Source organism: Hyperolius riggenbachi, chromosome 1 (genome assembly GCF_040937935.1).
Source record: "Hyperolius riggenbachi isolate aHypRig1 chromosome 1, aHypRig1.pri, whole genome shotgun sequence".
In the NCBI taxonomy this organism is placed as follows: Eukaryota; Metazoa; Chordata; class Amphibia; order Anura; family Hyperoliidae; genus Hyperolius; species Hyperolius riggenbachi.
This window is the reverse complement of record NC_090646.1, coordinates 180,774,687-180,793,000: the sequence shown is the minus strand read 5'-3', so window position 1 is coordinate 180,793,000 and position 18,314 is coordinate 180,774,687. Positions and strand designations below refer to the sequence as shown.

Below are 18,314 nucleotides of genomic sequence, written 5' to 3'. Positions count from 1 at the left end.
AGCCCTATGGATGAGACAGACGTAGTCAGAAACTGGCTGAGGTCAATCACAGAGTGACAAAGTGCCCAGCACAACCAGCGTATTGATTGCTATCATGGGCAACGAGAGACTGCAGCAAGGAGTTTAAATACAGACAGAAAGGAACAGAGACCAACCCCCAGGAGAAAACAAGCAATCAGAGCAGCATAACAGAAACCAGCTGACCAAAGGCAGTCTCCAAGCAAGGTGTCAGCTGACAAGCATGTTAGCTGACTCTAATTACACAGGGCCCGGTCTGAGAGTATAAGAGCCTCTCAGAGACGCACGCGTTCGCCTGGGGGAACTGGAGGAGTGCTCAGCCACGACTGTAGGGGAGACGGGAATGCCGCTGCAGGAAGAAGTCTGCAAATCTCAGTTTCCAGAGCTGGCTACGACCTCGCTGGAGCCACTGACAGGTAAGATCGTTACATTAGTCCCCCCCCTCCCCCTCCCAGAGGAGTAATCTCCGAATATTCCCTTTTAGGCTTATCGGGATGTTTGCAATGAAATTCATGAACCAACTCATTAGAATGAACCTGCTGGAACACAGTATCTCTCCTCAGGACCATACCCCTTCCAATCAATCAAATACTGTAACAAATTTCTAACCTTCCAAGAGTCAAGGATTCTTTCTACCTCAAATTCAGGTTCGCCATCAATCTCCACCGGAGGCGGTGGAGGAGAAGTCTGAATAACATTAACTGCTGGCTTCAACAAAGAAACATAAAAAGAGTTTACCCCCCCCCCCTCCCCCGCATGGACTGAGGCAAGGTAACCCGATAGATAACATTATTAATCTTCTCCAGTACAAGGTAAGGGCCAATATACCTGGGTCCCAAATTGGAAGAGGGCTGACACAGAGGAATATTTCGTGTAGAGACGCAAACAAGATCCCCAGGAAAGAACTCAAACTCTGGAGACCGATGAAGGTCAGCATAACGTTTTTGTTGGGAAAATGCCTTCTGTAAATTTTGCTGAACCTGCGCCCAAACAGAATTCATTTGAGTGAGCCAATCTTCCAATGCGGGAAAAGAGTGAGACAGATAAAGAGGAAAATTTAGGACTCAGACCAGTGACCGGAAAGGTGATAACTTGGTGGAGGCATTAGGCAGATTATTAAAAGAGAATTCAGCAAAAGGTAAAAATTCCATCCATGATTCTTGACAACTGGAGATGAAATAACGCAAGTATTGTTCTAAAGTTTGGTTGGTCCTCTCAGTCTGACCATTGGTTTCAGGGTGAAATCCTGAGGAAAAAGAAAGCACAATTCCTAAACGGGAGCAGAAGGCCCGCCAAACCTGTGAGACAAACTGAACACCTCTGTCAGAGACAATATTCTCATGAATCCCATGTAACTGGAAGATATGTTTAACAAATAAATCAGCTAAGACTTTAGCACAAGGTAGTTTGCGTTAACGGAACAAAATGCGCCATTTTGCTGAATCTGTCCACCACAACCCAGATTACACTTTTACCCCTTATTCCTGGGCCAGACATCACAGGCACCAACAAAGGCTTTACAATCTTTCCTCAGAGAGGGCCACCAGAGATGTCGTGATAATAACTCGAGAGTCTTAGTGTCACCCGGGTGTCCCGAAATTTTGAGTCATGCAATTGACGGAGCACTTGCAAACGTAAGTGAAGAGGAACAAACAAAACATCAGGAGGTATACCAGGAGGAATCTCCTCCTGAAATGGTGATAGAAGATTGGAGAGATCAGGAAATAGCCGAGAATCTAAAGTAGCGATCACACAACGTTCAGGCAGAATGGGTTCGGGAGACACTTGTTGAGAGGTTTCCAGTTCAAAACATCGAGACAGAGCATCGGCCTTTACGTTTTTGGAACCTGGCTTGTACGTAATGGTAAAATTAAATTGAGAAAAGAACATGGCCCAGCGTGCCTGCCTGGGATTGAGTCTTTTAGCCCCCTCAATATATTCCAGATTTTTATGGTCTGTATAGACCGTAACTGGGTACTTGGCCCCTCCCAACCAGTGCCTCCATTTTTCGAAGGCCGTTTTTATGGCCAGAAGTTCTCTATTCCCTATGTCATAGTTGCGTTCTGCTGCGGAGAATTTTTTTGGAGAAAAAAGCGCACGAATGAAGTTTTTCTGGTTGGCCTGAATACTGAGCAAGTAAGCACTGCCCCTACTCCAATCTCGGATGCATCTACCTCTATACAGAAAGGTATAAATTGTAAAGTTCAAAATGCTCAACCCCTTATTAACCTTCCCAGCGTTCAATTTCCCCAGGATTTCTGTGCAAACAGTAATAAAATTTATTTTTAAAACTTTTTTCTTCCTGTAACTTGCCAAAATGTGTCAAGCAAGGGTCTAGTATACAGTGCAGAAGAGTATTGATGTGTATGCATGTTTATACTGTTCACAGCATGTTTTTTTGAACTGACATTTCTGTCCATACCGCTAGGGAGGTTAATACAAGCCAAACAAGCCAATGGGTGCAAGATCTGGAAAGCCAAGCCATAGCTATGACTAAGGGCAGATTGTAAGCCCGACACGCATCAGTTGAACCTTGTGATTTTATCGCACTTGCCATGTGGAACCTTTGAATAAAGAATACCAGCGTTTCTTGCCCTTTGTTTGGTTTGCGGATCCTTTTGTACATATACAGAAAGGTAGCTGGATATCAGGATGGGTCAAAACTGGTGCAGAACAAAAGGCAGTCTTAAGAACTGTGAAAGCATTACATGCCTGTGGGGACCAAATAGTCTGTCCTTTTCTTGGTAAGATCAGTCAGGGGGGTAACCAGAATGGAAAAGTTCCTTATAAACTTACGATAATAATTGGCAAAGCCCAGATAGCGTTGAAGAGCTTTCAAACCCCTGGGCTGAGGCCAATCCATGACTGCAGACAATTTCCCATGGTCCATGGATAGACCTGTGTCGGAAATAATATAGCCGAGAAATGGAACCTGACAGACTTCGAAAACACATTTCTCCAACTTAGCGTAGAGAGAGTTTTCTCTTAATTTCAGTAAAACTGTTTGCACATGTTTCCGATGTTCAGACATAGAAACAGAGTAAATCAGGATATCATCTAAGTAAACAACAACAAATTTACCCAAAAAGTCTATAGTCTATAGTCTATTCGTAATGCCCATCCTGAGGATCCTGCCGATTGTGATCGGCGTGAGTGTGTTAGTTTTGTCGAAGATATGTGGGATCCTTTTTCGTTTAAAAACAGATCTTTTTCCTCTCAGTGAGTCTTTGAGATCTTCCATCTGTGATCCTGCTATAGGAAAAATTCCTAAACCATGCAGCCTCAAGAGTAATATGAATGTGTCTAATAAAGTTTCTCATGTTGTTGTCACAACCTCTTCTGCAAGTAAATCTATGTCTCGCTCTGTTCACACTTGTAAAGGCTCGTTGCCTGATGACAGTAGTTCTAGCGTTTCTGTCCTAAACACTTTGCAATCTGGTCCACAGATTGCGGAGGTTTGCACTTTGGAAGCGTCAGTTTCACAACCTAAAGCGATCTTGGATTCACAAATTTTGCGTTCTGTCTCCTCGGATTCGACATTGTTAGCCGAGTCTAGCGGTGAGACAGTGCTTTGGTTTTGCGAGTCTGATACTGAGGGAAGTAATGACTTTCCACCCCGTACTCTGGATGAGTCAATATTACCTTGCAATGAACCTCCTGCAGGAAGCCCAGAGGCTACTCTAGAATACCTACCAGCTAATTGCATCTGTTGTTCTGCCATTTCAGAATTGCAGTCTGGTTTGACTGCTATGAAGGTTCCTGTTCCTGATGATGAAATTCAGTCTCAGCATATGGTAGAACCATTCCTGGGACATTTGCCCTGTCTGCAGAAGGTATTTGATGTTCGGCCCTGTAACATGGATAGTTCAGAATCCCTGTCAGAAAACTTGAAAAATTATATTTCTGAGGTCTTGTTTGATGTTTTGAAGGTTTCCAAGTCCCTCCCAGAGGGTGCAGAACTTTTAGGAGATGCATCTTGCCCCCCAGATCCGTCTGAGGTATTGCCCACTTCAGTAGGCATTGCCCTTATGCTGACTACCTTTGCAGCTCTTGTGGAGCTTCAGTCACGCGTACTCAATGAGGAGGTTTGGTTAGATACAATTATAGTCACAGAATCTTCTAAGGCTGAGTCCAAGTCTTCTTTTGGAAGACCAGTACCTGTGACCTCTACTCGTGAAGATTTTCTGCCCGGTCCTGGTTTTGGTCTTGTCGTATCGGACTCTGAGGTTGGCAGTTTCCCGCCGTGTCCTGAGGTTTCACCTGTGCTAGTGTACCCCGATGTGCTCTGTGATCCAGAAAGCCCAAGTGTGCCTCGGTTACCAGCATGCTTAGATGCTTCCTCGGTGGAGACATGTTCTGATATTGCCTGCCTGCCTGCATGCCCAGAAGTGGTCCTTGACAGCCCTTATCTTGATGGTTGTCCTGGTAATCCTGAATCCGGAATAATCATAGGTTCCAAAGGGGTTCTTTGTAGTTCTCCATGTGAGCCTGGTGAGCGTTCTGGCCTCGTGAGATCTCTGCGGAGCTTCAAAGTGTTCTGGGAGATTCTGGGAGAAATTCTTCTTGGTGACCTGGATGGGATCAACAGTGGCTTCTCTGTTGAAAGGGACACTTCGAATACGTATTGTGGCAGGTTTGGTGTTTTTGGACGCTCCTTGGAAGGTGGTGGGCATTGCCTGGACGGTGTCGATGGCTTCTTCTCTGGCAGTCACAGTTCTGATGGGTGTTGCGCTGAGACTTGTAGTATTGATGGGCATGTTTCGGTGGCTTCTGCTTCCGACCAGGTCGGTTTCGGGAGGATTGACTCTGGAATTGGGCCTTATGGGGCTGACCCGACCTTCATGAGTTTTCAGTTAGATTTTTTTGGAAACGTCAGTTTTGAGAGATGTCTGGAATCCGTCCCTAGAGGGGGGGGGGGGGGTACTGTAACGATCTGCTCAGCTGTCTGCACGGGCAGACAGCTGTTTGTCCATTCCTTAAGTCTGAGAGCTGCAGGTCTCTGGAAAAGAGACCTGTCTTCACTTTGCAAGTTTCAGACCTTGTGGAGGTTTTCCGCAGTGTCAGCGCGCATTCTGTGCGCTAACCACGGAAATAATTCCGCAATCGTTACAGCACCACTACCTTATGCCTTGGCTTATGTTTATGGTAAATCTAGCCATGCTCTCTGCCCATAAGGAAGGTGATGTTTTCTGGATTCTCTGCTTATTGTTTTTCCTACATGTAATGCTTTGGATTTAGCTACTTTTTTTTATAATGTCAGCAACTGGATGCCAAGTGCAATTTTGCCTTCCCCCAAAAAAGAAGGAATTTGCAAGAATTTAGCTTCACCTTATTTAGAACTTTCACTTTATTGCAATGCCCATGGCCTATTATTATTATAAAATATTATTTTACAGAGCCTTATTAATCAACTTGAAGAGATTTATTTTGGCCATGGGCGGTGTGAGGTATAGACTGATATGGCTTTCTGGTAGGATTTCAGAGATAGATTGTAAGCTCGCAAGGGCAGGGCTCTCACCCTTTTGTGTCATGGAATGTTATTAATTTAATTGCTTGCACTCTGTTAGACATTTATACATTTTAGTCATCATGTTAAATCAAATTGTAATCAGCAGTGCTGTATTTTGTATCAGTGTTCATATTTGATGTATATCATTGTCTGTATCATTATGTATCCCTTTCTCTGTTTGTTTTCTTACATTGTACAGCGCTACGGAATATGTTGGTGCTTTATAAATAAATAATAATAATAGTAAGAGTACACAGTTATGTTGCAGAGGACCACAAACATCCAGGGTCCATTCTACTGAAAATCAGGACTGCAAACACACTGCTATGGGACAGTGATTTTCCTAATTTATACTGCATGGTTTTCCAAGCATTTTGGCACAATTACCATGAAATCTAATGTATTCATGGTGCAATTGTATTTAAGTGTTTCTGATAATTTATGAGCAAAACCAAAAAAAAAAATGTAAACAGTGAAATAGCAAGAAAATTGCACAGCACTGTGTTTGGTATGTGATTTACTTGCACTACAATTGACTTTGACCCAAATGCATAAAAAGATGCAGCATGCACTATGTTTGCAAATGGGGAAAATGAGTACCACAATTTCCTATAGTTTGCCAATGTCCTTGCAATCAGAAGATTGTGTGTGATGTAAAAAAAGGAACCCAAACCAATGAAATGGATAAAATATGTCGGTGCTTTATAAAATAATAAAAAAACTGGGTATTATGTGATGCAACCCAACAAAACTGAATTATTGATTTTCTTAGGTAAAGTAATTATTTCATAAGTTCATATATCTCATTATGGAAAGATCCTAAACTGTGCAAGATTACACAATAGAAGTTTAGTTCAGGGAAGACCAGTGAAGTTTTACCATGTACACTTCAAATATCCAATCATGGTCAGGAAATTACCATCCATTTTTATATATTTTGCATCTGATTGAATGTATGATGTGGACATTGTTATACTTTTGTACTTTTTCATCCTGCTTAAAGGAAATCTTAAGTGAAAAAAGCAGTTCAACTTACCTGGGGCTTCTTGCAGCCCCCTACAGCCACCTGGTACCAGGCACCTCCTCAATGCGTCCTCGTGCACGGCAACATTCTGCGCACGCGCAGTAAGGAAAAATTGCTACTGCACATGCGGAGAACACTCTTGGCAATGGGAGCACAATCAAGCTCGAAGCTGTGCATGTGCAGTAGCCAGCAAGAAGCCACAACCGGCCAGCTTTGCAGGGGTTTGCCACTGGAGGGTGGCAGGGGCAAAGGATGACTGCAGGGGGCGCAAGAAGCCCCCGATAAGTTAAACTGCTTTTTTTTTTATTTCCTCCTAACTACTCCCGTACCAGCAGTCTCTGGCCCATTTAGGACCAGAGACTGCTGGCACAGTAAAACAGCGCTTACCGACGAATCGCCAATGGGACTGGCTGACAGAGATGACAGGGTGTTGAAATCTACATCCTGTCAGATCCGCACAACCACATGCAGGACGTAGATTTCAACTGTGTCGGTCTGGAACCAGTTAGGTAACCTTTAAAAGAGGCATCAAAATAACATATAAAAGAATGTACATAACACTCACTATTACATTAACTATTCTGATTTCAGCATCAGAATCATTTCCTATCTCTATGTATTGGTGAATACTGGTATTTAACCTCTCATTGATGTTTTATCCTAGGCTATGTGATGTCACAAATCATTCTCCTCCCAGTGCATTCTGGGAGACCAGGGCCCTTATTCAATTCGCTTTTTCTCCTGAGTTTCCTCCTAGTACATCATTTTTAATCTTTTGTTTAAAACAACTTTTCAGCACTCTGCAGTAAGTACTAACAATAATTATCCCGAGTATTTTTTCACTTCCTGGTGGCTTAAAAGGCATTTTATTGATAAGGTGTGAAAATATCACCTAGGAGAAAACTTAGGATAAAAAGTGAATTGAATAAGGTCCCGGGTTTCTACCTTCTTCAGATCACACAATAGACAAAAACAATTCCATTCCACACCGATGCACATTGCCAGCACCAATGATGTCATCATAAATTTAAAGAGGAACTGAAATCAAGAATTGAACTTCATCCCAATCAGTATCCCTTTTCCCATGAGGAATCTTTACCTTTTCTCAAATAAATCATCAGGAGGGGAGTCTGTATGGCTGGTATTGTGGTGAAACCCCTCCTGCAGTGTGATGTCAGGACCTAGGTCCTAACAGTTTGCTGTCTGCAAGCCTTGTTGCATTGTGGGAAACAATGCCAAGCAACCTGTATCTCCCTCTGTGTAGATGTGTATATCTATATAGAAAACAGCCTTTTAGCCTATTGCAATGTTAGGGGGTGTGGTTATTGATAATGACAGTTGGAGCTGTTTTTTCCAAGCCTGCCAGTAGTAAAGATGATTACATGTAGGCTGATTGTGGATCAAACAATATGAACAATTCACATGGCAATATTAATAATTCCTTGATCTCTCTTATATTTTTTAACTTTTCACTTCGCAATGTATTGATTTATTTCCCCCTTTTCAATAAAGTTTCTCCTTAAAAAATGTAATTCAGGGTGAGGATGGAAAGATTTTACAATGGGCAAACTCTAACTACATAACAAGTAATATTGTAAAAAAAATAAGCCATTTTATTCATTAAGTTATATTCAGCTAAGTTCCCCTTTAAAGGGATACTGTAGGGGGGGGGTCAGGGGAAAATGAGTTGAACTTACCCGGGGCTTCTAACGGTCCCCCGCAGACATCCTGTGTTGGCACAGCCACTCACCGATGCTCCGGCCCCGCCTCCGGTTCACTTCTGGAATTTCAGACTTTAAAGTCTGAAAACCACTGCGCCTGCGTTGCCGTGTCCTCGATCCCGCTGATGTCATCAAGAGCGCACAGCGCAGCCCCAGTATGGTCTGTGTCTGTGCAGTACACTCCTGGTGACATTAGCGGGAGCGAGGACACGGGCGTGCAGGCGCAGTGGTTTTCTGACTTTAAAGTCAGAAATTCCAGAAGTGAACTGGAGGCGGGGCCGGAGCATCGGTGAGTGGCTGCGCCAACACAGGATGTCTGCGGAGGACCATTAGAAGCCCCGGGTAAGTTCAGCTCATTTTCCCCCGACCCCCCTACAGTATCCCTTTAAGTCAAATCATCCTCTATGTATTTCTTTATGTATATAATGTACACTATAATGCAGTCATTCCAGTCAATACTTTGATGCATAACTAAATGTAAAAAACATTTAGAGCAGAAAGATCAGATCATTCCAACCATTACTGATTAGTGGAAATAATCCCCACCTAACAAACTGAAAAGAAAACAGGAATAGAGAATAGGAGTTTTGTTTTTCTTTCTATTGAAAACCAATACATTTTCTTCTTTGTCATCCTTTTGCTGCCTCTTTCATGAATAATCCTAGTAAATGAAAATAGCTGTTTGCAGAAGTTTATCATTGTATAGTTATAGTTACTATTACTAAAATCAGACAGCGTTCTTAATATACTGTGGATAGCAAAATATTTGGTGCCGAAAAAACCTTCAGAAGACACACTTTGCCATACACACACCATTAACAATCATTATTCTATTATAATAATGTAGATTAACTAAACCCAGATGTGTTGAGGGTTATTCCTGGCCAAGAGTGGGTCTAGACAGCTGTATGTTAAGCTAGAAGTGGGAATATGAATCATCTGAAAAATGCTTTCCAGAAAGACATTTTTTCTTTTCAGCTACCAAGCTGCAAATGTTACTGCTACCCTGTTTAATTTCAAAGAAAATTGTCTTACTTGAGAAATTAAGTACCATACCTGTTATTTCATCCAGCAAGAACATGCCTTCTGAATTCCCATCTGTGATGTGAAAGGTTATTTTTCCATTTCTTCCCTCATCCGGATCCTCAGCTGCTACACGATGGACGAGCAATCCAATTTCAGCATCTTCCATTACAGAGGCAGCTGCAGAGGATAGGAAGCTTGGATTGTTGTCATTGATGTCTTGAACGATAATCCGAGCTGTCAGGGAACAGCGTCGGCGGGGTGTTCCATCAATGGCCTGATCCACTGCGGCTACGGTAAGAACGTAAGACTCAACTGTCTCTCTGTCCAGTTGTTTGTTTGTAGTCAAAATTCCATCCCATTCATGAATAAAGAAAGGATACTTTCCAGTTCCATCTGCGTGTAATGAATATTTAACCTTGCTGTTTGGTATGCTGCCATCGCCGTCTTTTGCTTTAAAAGTATACAAGACTGTGCCGATTGGTGCATTTTCTTTGATGCCTATAACCACCATGGGGTCAGGAAACATAGGGTGGTGATCATTTGTATCCTCTATATCAATCTTTAGAATGACAGAGTGAAATTGGGGAGGCATCTTGTTAATGTCTTGTATGCTAAACCGCAAAAAATAGCTTGGGTTTGTTTCAAAATCCAGAGGTGTGGAAACGTAAGTATCTCCTGTGGCACTGTCAACTAGAAAATGATTGTTGTGCTCTTTCTCAGATATGTGGCCCTGGACTTTTCGATTTGGTATAATCCAATCCCCATATGATATCAATGAGTCAACCACCTGGGAAGGCTTTGCATCTTCTGGAATCTTCAAGATCTTTACTTTGATCGATCCTTTGGATTTACCTTCAGCAGTTGAAATGACCTAAAAGAAATGACACATGAAGCTAATGCAGACTTTATTACTTTGTGCTATTAATCCGTGTGCAGATGAGGCTTGTCAATACGTTAGTCCACCTGACGGGGCAATTCAGAAGTAACATTTCGTGAGATTCAGCAGTAAAGGTTTAAGTCACCCACTAATATCTTACATCAGTTGAATACACCAACAAAAGTCTCTGCAATGGAGATCTCTGTATTGCTCCACAAACTCCTCCATCTCCTCCTAAAGAAGAGTATGCCATAATGAAACATAAATGAGACCCAGTCAGTAAAGGGTGACAACCTCGGATAAGACCTTTTTATCCAAATGTTTGCAAATAAAAATGACTAAGGGATTCATTTACATTACAGACATCTAACCAAATGGAAGGAGCAGGTATAGGAGGAGGGATCCATTGATAAAATATGAATGCTCAGATTTGGTTATGAAGCTCTTAATTTCTAATTCCGTGGTAATTGTAACACCTCTATGGTCCTGCTGATTAACATAAAAAGAAGGCCTGAATAACAATGAGATGGCAAGTGCTATTAATGTGCTCCTAACAACATTTTGCCATGTCTGGTGGCATATGGAGTTTGTATGTTCTCCCCGTGTCTGCGTGGGTTTTCTCTGGACACTCCGGTTTCCTCCCATATCTCAAAAACATACAGATAGGTTAATTGGCTTCCCCCTAAATAGGCCATAGACTATGATACATAGACAATACATACATAGACATATTACTATGCTAAGGATTAGATTGTCAGCCCCTCTGAGGGACAGTTAACTGACAAGACAGTAGACTCAGTACAGCGCTGCAGAATATGTCAGCGCTATATACATGATAATAATAATAATAATGGCAGTGGGGGAAAGAGACAACATTTACCTTGTCTCGGACACCAAAATGATATTTAAGGACATTTTAAAATTGAATTGCCTGCTAGTCTAGTGGGAAGTGGGATGGGGTATCTGGTTGACAATATTTTGGCTGGACAGACAATGGTTCAAGACTCAGCAAACAGTGCGCACCCTATTAATATTTAGCAGAGAGATCCGGTAATAGTTCAGAAGGTAGAGGCCACAGTATTACTATGTAAGAGTGGTGGTTAATGGTTAAAATAATATTTAGCAGAGGAATAAAGTGATGATAACTCCAGGCTCAGCTGAGGGTGCTCATACCTTTAATATTATACCCACCTGAATATTGACCACTGCATAGTCTTCCAGAGGAGGAACTCCTTGATCTCTTGCTGTGACTGTTAACCGGTAATATGGTCTAATGCTTGTTGAGAGAGCCTGGGTTGTCCATATTTCACCAGTAGAGATGTTAATAATAAAATGGCCTAAATCATCATCTGGAAATTAAAAGAAAAAAATAGATAGCAATGACAGCAAGTATATTTTAAAAGTCAAGGTATCCTTTGTTTACATTGTTATATTCCATGTGTCTGTCTCTAGTGCCTGATCTCCACACCTCATTATTTGGCCCTGCTTTACAGTCCAAGCATAGGAAGGGATACAGCTTCCTCCTGTCCCCAGTCACAGTGTTAGACAAATATTCCCATTCACTAACACATACACTGTATATAGAACAGTTTTGAGTAGACAACCAACTATTGACAGAACCTCAGTTTTATCACCCTGAAGAAGAGACCAACTTGAGAAGAGAAAAATTACAACCATCCGGAGGGATATTTCTCTCCTCCACTCTATCGCCCCCGCCTCCCCACCACATGCGACTCCTGCCTCTTTCTCATCCCTTACCTCCTTCAATTCTGTCACGGTGGAGGAAGTCAACCAGCTGCTGGCAACTTTACCTGCCACTTCCTGTCCCCTAGATCCAGTCCCATCTGATTCTCTGTGCCCACATTTTTCTGATCTGGCCCCTGTCCTCACCCACCTCTTCAACCTCTCCTTCTCCACCGGCATCTTCCCCTCCATATTCAAACAGGCCACTGTGCTTCCCCTGCTAAAGAAATCTTCACTTGACCCTGCTCTGCCATCCAACTACCGCCCAATCTCTCTCCTCCCTTTTGCCTCAAAAATTCTTGAACGCCTGGCCCACCAACGCCTAACCAACTTCTTTAACTCCAATTCCCTTCTCGATCCCCTGCAATCTGGTTTTCGCACAGCCCATTCTACAGAAACAGCCCTCACCAAAGTGATAAATGACCTTGCCCTTGCTAAAGCCGAAGGTAAATACTCCATCCTGCTCCTCCTGGACCTCTCCTCGGCATTTGACACTGTCGACCACTCCCTCCTCCTCCACTCCCTGCAGCTAATGGGCATTCAGGACCTAGCCTTAGCCTGGATCTCCTCCTACCTCTCCAACCGCTCCTTCAAAACATTTTTCAATGGCTCCTCATCCACTCCTACACCCCTCTCAGTTGGTGTTCCTCAAGGTTCCGTCCTAGGACCACTACTGTTCTCACTCTATACTGCCTCAATTGGCAAAATCATCTCCTCCATGGGTTTCAATTACCACCTGTATGCCGATGACACCCAGATATATCTCCACACCCCAGATCTCTCCTCCTCTACCATGGACAAAGTTTCTGCCTGCCTCACATCCATTTCCTCCTGGATGGCTGCCAGGTACCTGAAGCTTAATTTAGACAAGACTGAGCTTCTAATATTCCCACCCCGCACAGCTGCACCCCTCCCAGATCTGCACGTCACTATCGAAAATACTACCATCCACCCTACCTCCCAAGCCCGCTGTCTAGGCGTTACTCTGGACTCTGAACTTTCCTTTACAGCCTACATCCAAAGTATTGCCAGATCCTGCAACTTCCACCTCCGCAACATCTCCAAGATCCGCTCCTACCTGTCCCCTGACACCACTAAACTCCTTATCCACGCACATGCACGATTGCAGGACTTCACCAGGGCTGCCCCTACTCTCTGGAACTCACTCCCATCAGCCGTCAGACTCGCCCCCACCTTTAATACCTTCAAACAAGCTCTCAAGACTCACCTCTTCACGCTCGCATACACCCCTACACCTGCACCATAATTTGTTCTGTTAGACCCCCTCTCAAAAGATGCACCTATTGTCTCCACCCCACCCTTTAGATTGTAAGCCTCTGGCAGGGCCCTCCTCCCTAATGTATCCAGCTTGATTATGCAATCTTGCTCACAACCACCCCTCTTGTAGACTCGAACAGTCTCTATTTTGACCTATGACACTGTATTGTTATCAAATCATTTGCATGATCTTGTTTTGTTGTGAGTTTCCGTATGTTCTACCTGTATGTTAACCCATTTATCTATTGTGCAGCGCTGCGTAATATGTTGGCGCTTTATAAATACAATAAATAATAATAATAATAATAATTATAAGCACAGGACCAATAGAGAGCTAATACTTCAGTTGGGGAGGCCCCTTTGGGGCCCCTCTGGCCCAAGGGCCCCCCATGTGGTCGCAACATCTGCAACGCCTATTGCTAGGCCACTGGATATCTGCCACCAAATTAACCATATCTGATAGTTGTTCTGGTGGCAGATCGAGGTGTATTACTCTAGACTTGGGCAAACTGAACACTTTCATATAGAAGATATGAACATACGTATTAATATGTGTCTTACCAGAGGACAAGTAATAAAGCACTGTTCCGTTACTAGCAGCATCAGGGTCCTTTGCAAAAACAGTAGTCACCAGCATGTGTCCCGTCTGCCCTTCTGGAACCTTTGCAGAAAAACAACAATGCCAGTAATAAGTCTCCCTTAAAATAACTGTTAAATGAGTGGGATATACAGCAGTGTGAACATTTATTTGCCTAAATTTGTCTATTTTTGCTTATTCACAAAACTCAACTCTTGCTAAATAATACCATACAAAAAACCTCAGTAAACACAACACAATACATAAACCCAGATGCAGTTCACTTTTTCTCCTGAGTTTTCTCCTAGGAGATAATTTTTCATCTTTGATTTAAAACAACCTTGTAGCACTTTGCGATTGAACCAAAGTACCATAGTACCAAAAAGTAGTTGAAAAAGTACTGTCAAAATTATTTTGAGTATTTGTTTGCTTGTTGGTGGTGTAAAAGGCATTTTATTTTCAAGTTGTGTAAATATCACCTGGAAGAAAACGCAGGAGAAAAACTGAATTGCATATGGCCCATAGTTTCTAAATGCTGATCTGATTAACTGAAAGAAAACCATCGACCAGCACTCATATGAAATATTAACTGCCTTCCTAAACTTAAAGAGGACCTCCACTTTTTCACAGTAGAGAAGGTAACCACAGAGATACCTACCCTGTTCGTATGTAGAGATAAGAGCCTGTCTAATTCCCCCTTATCTGCAAGTAATGAGCCGCTGTAATTTGAGCTCTCCGCTCATGCGCAATAGAGCCAATAGGCGCGACTGAGCAGAATTAGCGGGACCGATACCACGTGAATGGAGGCAATCGGGAGGACGGCGAGGGACGCATTTGTGCTCATAAGGCTGTAGGAAGCCCCAGGTGAGTTTAAAATCTTTATATTTGGACACCTCAGGTTTACTTTATGGAACAAATTAACTTATTGGTGAGTGCCCAGAGGAAAACAAAAGCACAGGGAGTACATGCTACGGTAACTCCATTTAGTGAGTGTCCTGGCCAAGATTTAAAGCTAGACCTCAGTGCTTCAGCAGCAATTCGTGCAATCATATATTTCCAGCATCAGATCAATTATTGACATCACCATGGAGATTGTTTATTACTATGGACTGGCCATTTAAAGTGGGCTTGTAAACCTAATTGTCCAAATCGGAGGGACAACACTCCACCTAAGCAGCCTTACTGTCCACAATCCCCTCTTCAGGTCCTCCTAGGGGGTCAGGGGGCCAATGCATGGATTTCCCCATTCCAAACTTGTCAGTCATGACTTATCCCCCATAATTTGCAAGGCTGTTTCAGCACCTCCTCTTTATCCTTTACACCAATCCGAGGGTAGGGAGTAATGTGCACGGTAGGGGAAGGGTTGTCATGTGTCATCCTAGAAGCAAAGGTCTACAGCAATCCAAAATACATAGGAGCTTCCACAGAAGCAACAAAAATATTTTTCCAGGCAAACATACATATTATTCAGTGTGCAGCAGGCACTTCTGTACAGTGCCCAGCCGCAATCTTTCTACCCCTCCCCAAGTGCTCCGTACTGTACGGATGCTGGAGAAGGCTGCAGGCTGGGAGCAGTTTGGCGGGAGGGGGCCCCATCCAAAGTGCCGCAGGGGGGCCCAGTGATTTCTAGTTACACCCCTGGTTAATGTTACACTGTGGGCAGAGAGAAGGAAAGATTGGCACTGCCTGTCTCCAAGTGACAGTTCTAACAGTTTTCCAGATCTTACCATTGGTGATAACTCAGCTAATCTAATGAGGGGATCATCAATGTTCACATTGTGATTGACATTCTCCAATCCAATTTTAGGATAAAAAAAGTGGAAAATGCCTCTAAAACAGTTTTAAATATTTGCAGTACGTTTAAAGTTCTACTGAATACAGACACAGCTAATCAGCTATGACTCTTTTCACTAAATATTTGTTTGCTTTATTATCGACCTCTCTTTGTAAGCCTCTACAAGAGACACAGAGCCCTGCCCCTGCCATTCCTTTCTAATGTAACCAACCTTCTGGCAGGTAAGCCGCAGCAGCTTTCAGACCTCAATTAGGAATATGAGCCCTGCAAATAAAGAGAGCCCCCAATGGCAATCAGATCAAATCCCTGGATCAACACCACTGGGATTACCTAGTAATTATAACCATGTATGTCTTTCAATGCAAAGAAAGCATGTAAGCCCCCCTTAAATGCAGATATAGAATTTGCCATAGTTATTTCCTGTGGTATTACATTGCACATTTTTTTTTCACTATGGGACCCCACTGCTAACAGTAGCCCATTTTGAATATAATACTTTGACCACAAGTCTTTGCTTCCTGTCCACTAACCAGCTCCCTATCCATGCACACAGAATATTCCCCAGCCCTTGCATCCTCAACTATTGCACCAGACTGTTGTGGGGAACTGTATCAAAGGCCTTTGCAAAGTCCAAGTATATCACATCTACAGCATTACCAATATCCACACTTGCATTCACCACCTTATAAAAGCAGAGTATGTTAGGCGAACAATACCTGCCCTTAATAAACCCATGTTGATACTGAGAAATTAGGTTATTCTCTGCTATGAAGTCTTGTATAGCATGTCTTAGGGAACCCCTCAAATAGTTTGCACAAAAACTGATGTTAAGCTTACAGGTCTATAATTTACTGGATCTGATTTTTTTGCCCTTCTTAAATAATGGGAAAACCTGGACAGTATGCCAATCTATTGGAACTATACCACTTGAAAGAGAGTCACAAAAGATAAGATAAAAGGGGTTTATTCATAACAGAACTTAATTCCCTTAGCACCCGAGGATGTATGCCATATGGGCCAGGTGCCTTATCAGTTTTGATTTTATTTAGTCTTGCCTTCACTTCCTGCGTTAAGTAATTAATATTAAAATTGGAAGATTGGGACCCTTCCACATCTGTAATTTGCAACAACAATGATTCCCTTGTAAAGACTTTGTTTTCCATTTTATATTTCTTAGAGGTGCCAACATATGATTTAATCTCTTCACCAAATAATCCAAATGTTTCAACATTCTTATCAGATCTATGAGGACAGAAATTGTGCCCACATGTACACTTTACTGGTAGATTTTGAAGATAATATTGAACAGAAATAAAGCATAATTATTTAGATTTACTGTAAATGATTATAATTATCATTTCACATAATTATAACACAGTTCTTAATTTTTTGGTGGATTTTGGATGATTAAAAGAAACAACAAACAAACACATTTTCAGCCCATTGGAAGAAAACACAATTTAAATGTAATTATTCTAAAAAGTCTAAAAAGATATCAGTGCAAAACTTACTTTGTAGACAACCTCATATATTGTTTATTGTTTTCCTACATTACAAATCACAACTCTTATGCTACACTATGCTACACTATGTACTTACTGACAATGAAAGAACATCACCACAAGATGGCAAAAAGTTTTGAATCAGGATACCATTTATTGTCTAACTTAAAAAAAAAATGAGAAAGAGTAAGCCTTCGGCTATTCCGCCTGCATCAGACAGGATTGGAGTCTGAAATTAATAGAATTGCAATAGGCGGAATAGCAGGAAGCTTAGTCTTATATTTTTTTATAAGTTAGCCAATAAATAGTATCATCCTGACGTCTTGCTTTTACTGATGGCTAACACGGAACAATACTCTACTGCTACCACTAGATGGCAATCACATTTCAGGAAAGGAATAGCAGCATGCACTGATTCCTTTCAGATAATTAACAAACCTTGACATGCAGCTGCTTTCCTGATGGCAGCTGTGGAAAGTATGGCTTGTTGTCATTAAGGTCAGTAACTGTGATGTAAACAGTGGTCGTGGTATTACGACGCGGAGTGCCATGGTCCGTCACCAATACCGTAAGTTGATGGTGTGTTTTCTGTTCATGATCTAAAGCAGCACAGTTTACAAGTTCTCCTAAAGAATGGAAACAAAAACAAAATAACATCACATTTTAATTTAAAAGTAAATTGTAACTTTTCAACCGAAAACATAAAAGCACTAGCCTAAAAAATTCACTTTCAAAATGAGTTCATGAAGCTGCAAAAATCACAGTTACTGTACACAGAATGCTGTAACCCATAATGATTAGCTTTATGTTTACTGTAATCAATGTAGGGTTTATGTCTTTAGAATAATAGTCCGAGATAGGTTCAGCTTAAAGAGACACTGAAGCGAAAAAAATATATATAATGAACTGGTTGTGTTGTACGTATAATTAATACTACATTAGTAGCAAAAAAAAAATCTCATATTTTTATTTTCAGTTATACAGCTTTTTTTTTTATATAACATTGCATCATTCTGTAATATTTGCAGTTTACACACTACTCGGCATTCTAAATGTTTTTTTTTTTACAGAACAGGCAGTGAACTTTTGTCCTGAACTGTTCTCTGCAAAAGAAAAAACAATACAGCTAAGATAGCAGCCTTCAGAACACAGAGCTTTCTGTGACTTTGAAAGTCGTGCAGCTCAATGGCAATTTGCATAGATAACAACTGGAGTTTCTTAACTCTTCCTGTACTGGAAACAAC

General features: G+C 41.9%; 1 protein-coding gene across 1 annotated transcript in view; it reads right to left on the bottom strand.

Moving 5' to 3' along the window:
• The window catches only part of DCHS2 (dachsous cadherin-related 2), a 343,764-nt gene that overhangs the window by 14,170 nt on the left and 311,280 nt on the right, over window positions 1-18,314 (bottom strand). Inside the window, exons 6-9 of the mRNA XM_068277038.1 lie at window positions 17,509-17,696; window positions 13,758-13,857; window positions 11,367-11,524; window positions 9,329-10,169 (exon numbers count right to left, since the gene is read on the bottom strand). Of these exons, the coding sequence (XP_068133139.1) occupies window positions 9,329-10,169; window positions 11,367-11,524; window positions 13,758-13,857; window positions 17,509-17,696 (1,287 nt within the window). The remainder of the gene's footprint in view (window positions 1-9,328; window positions 10,170-11,366; window positions 11,525-13,757; window positions 13,858-17,508; window positions 17,697-18,314) is intronic.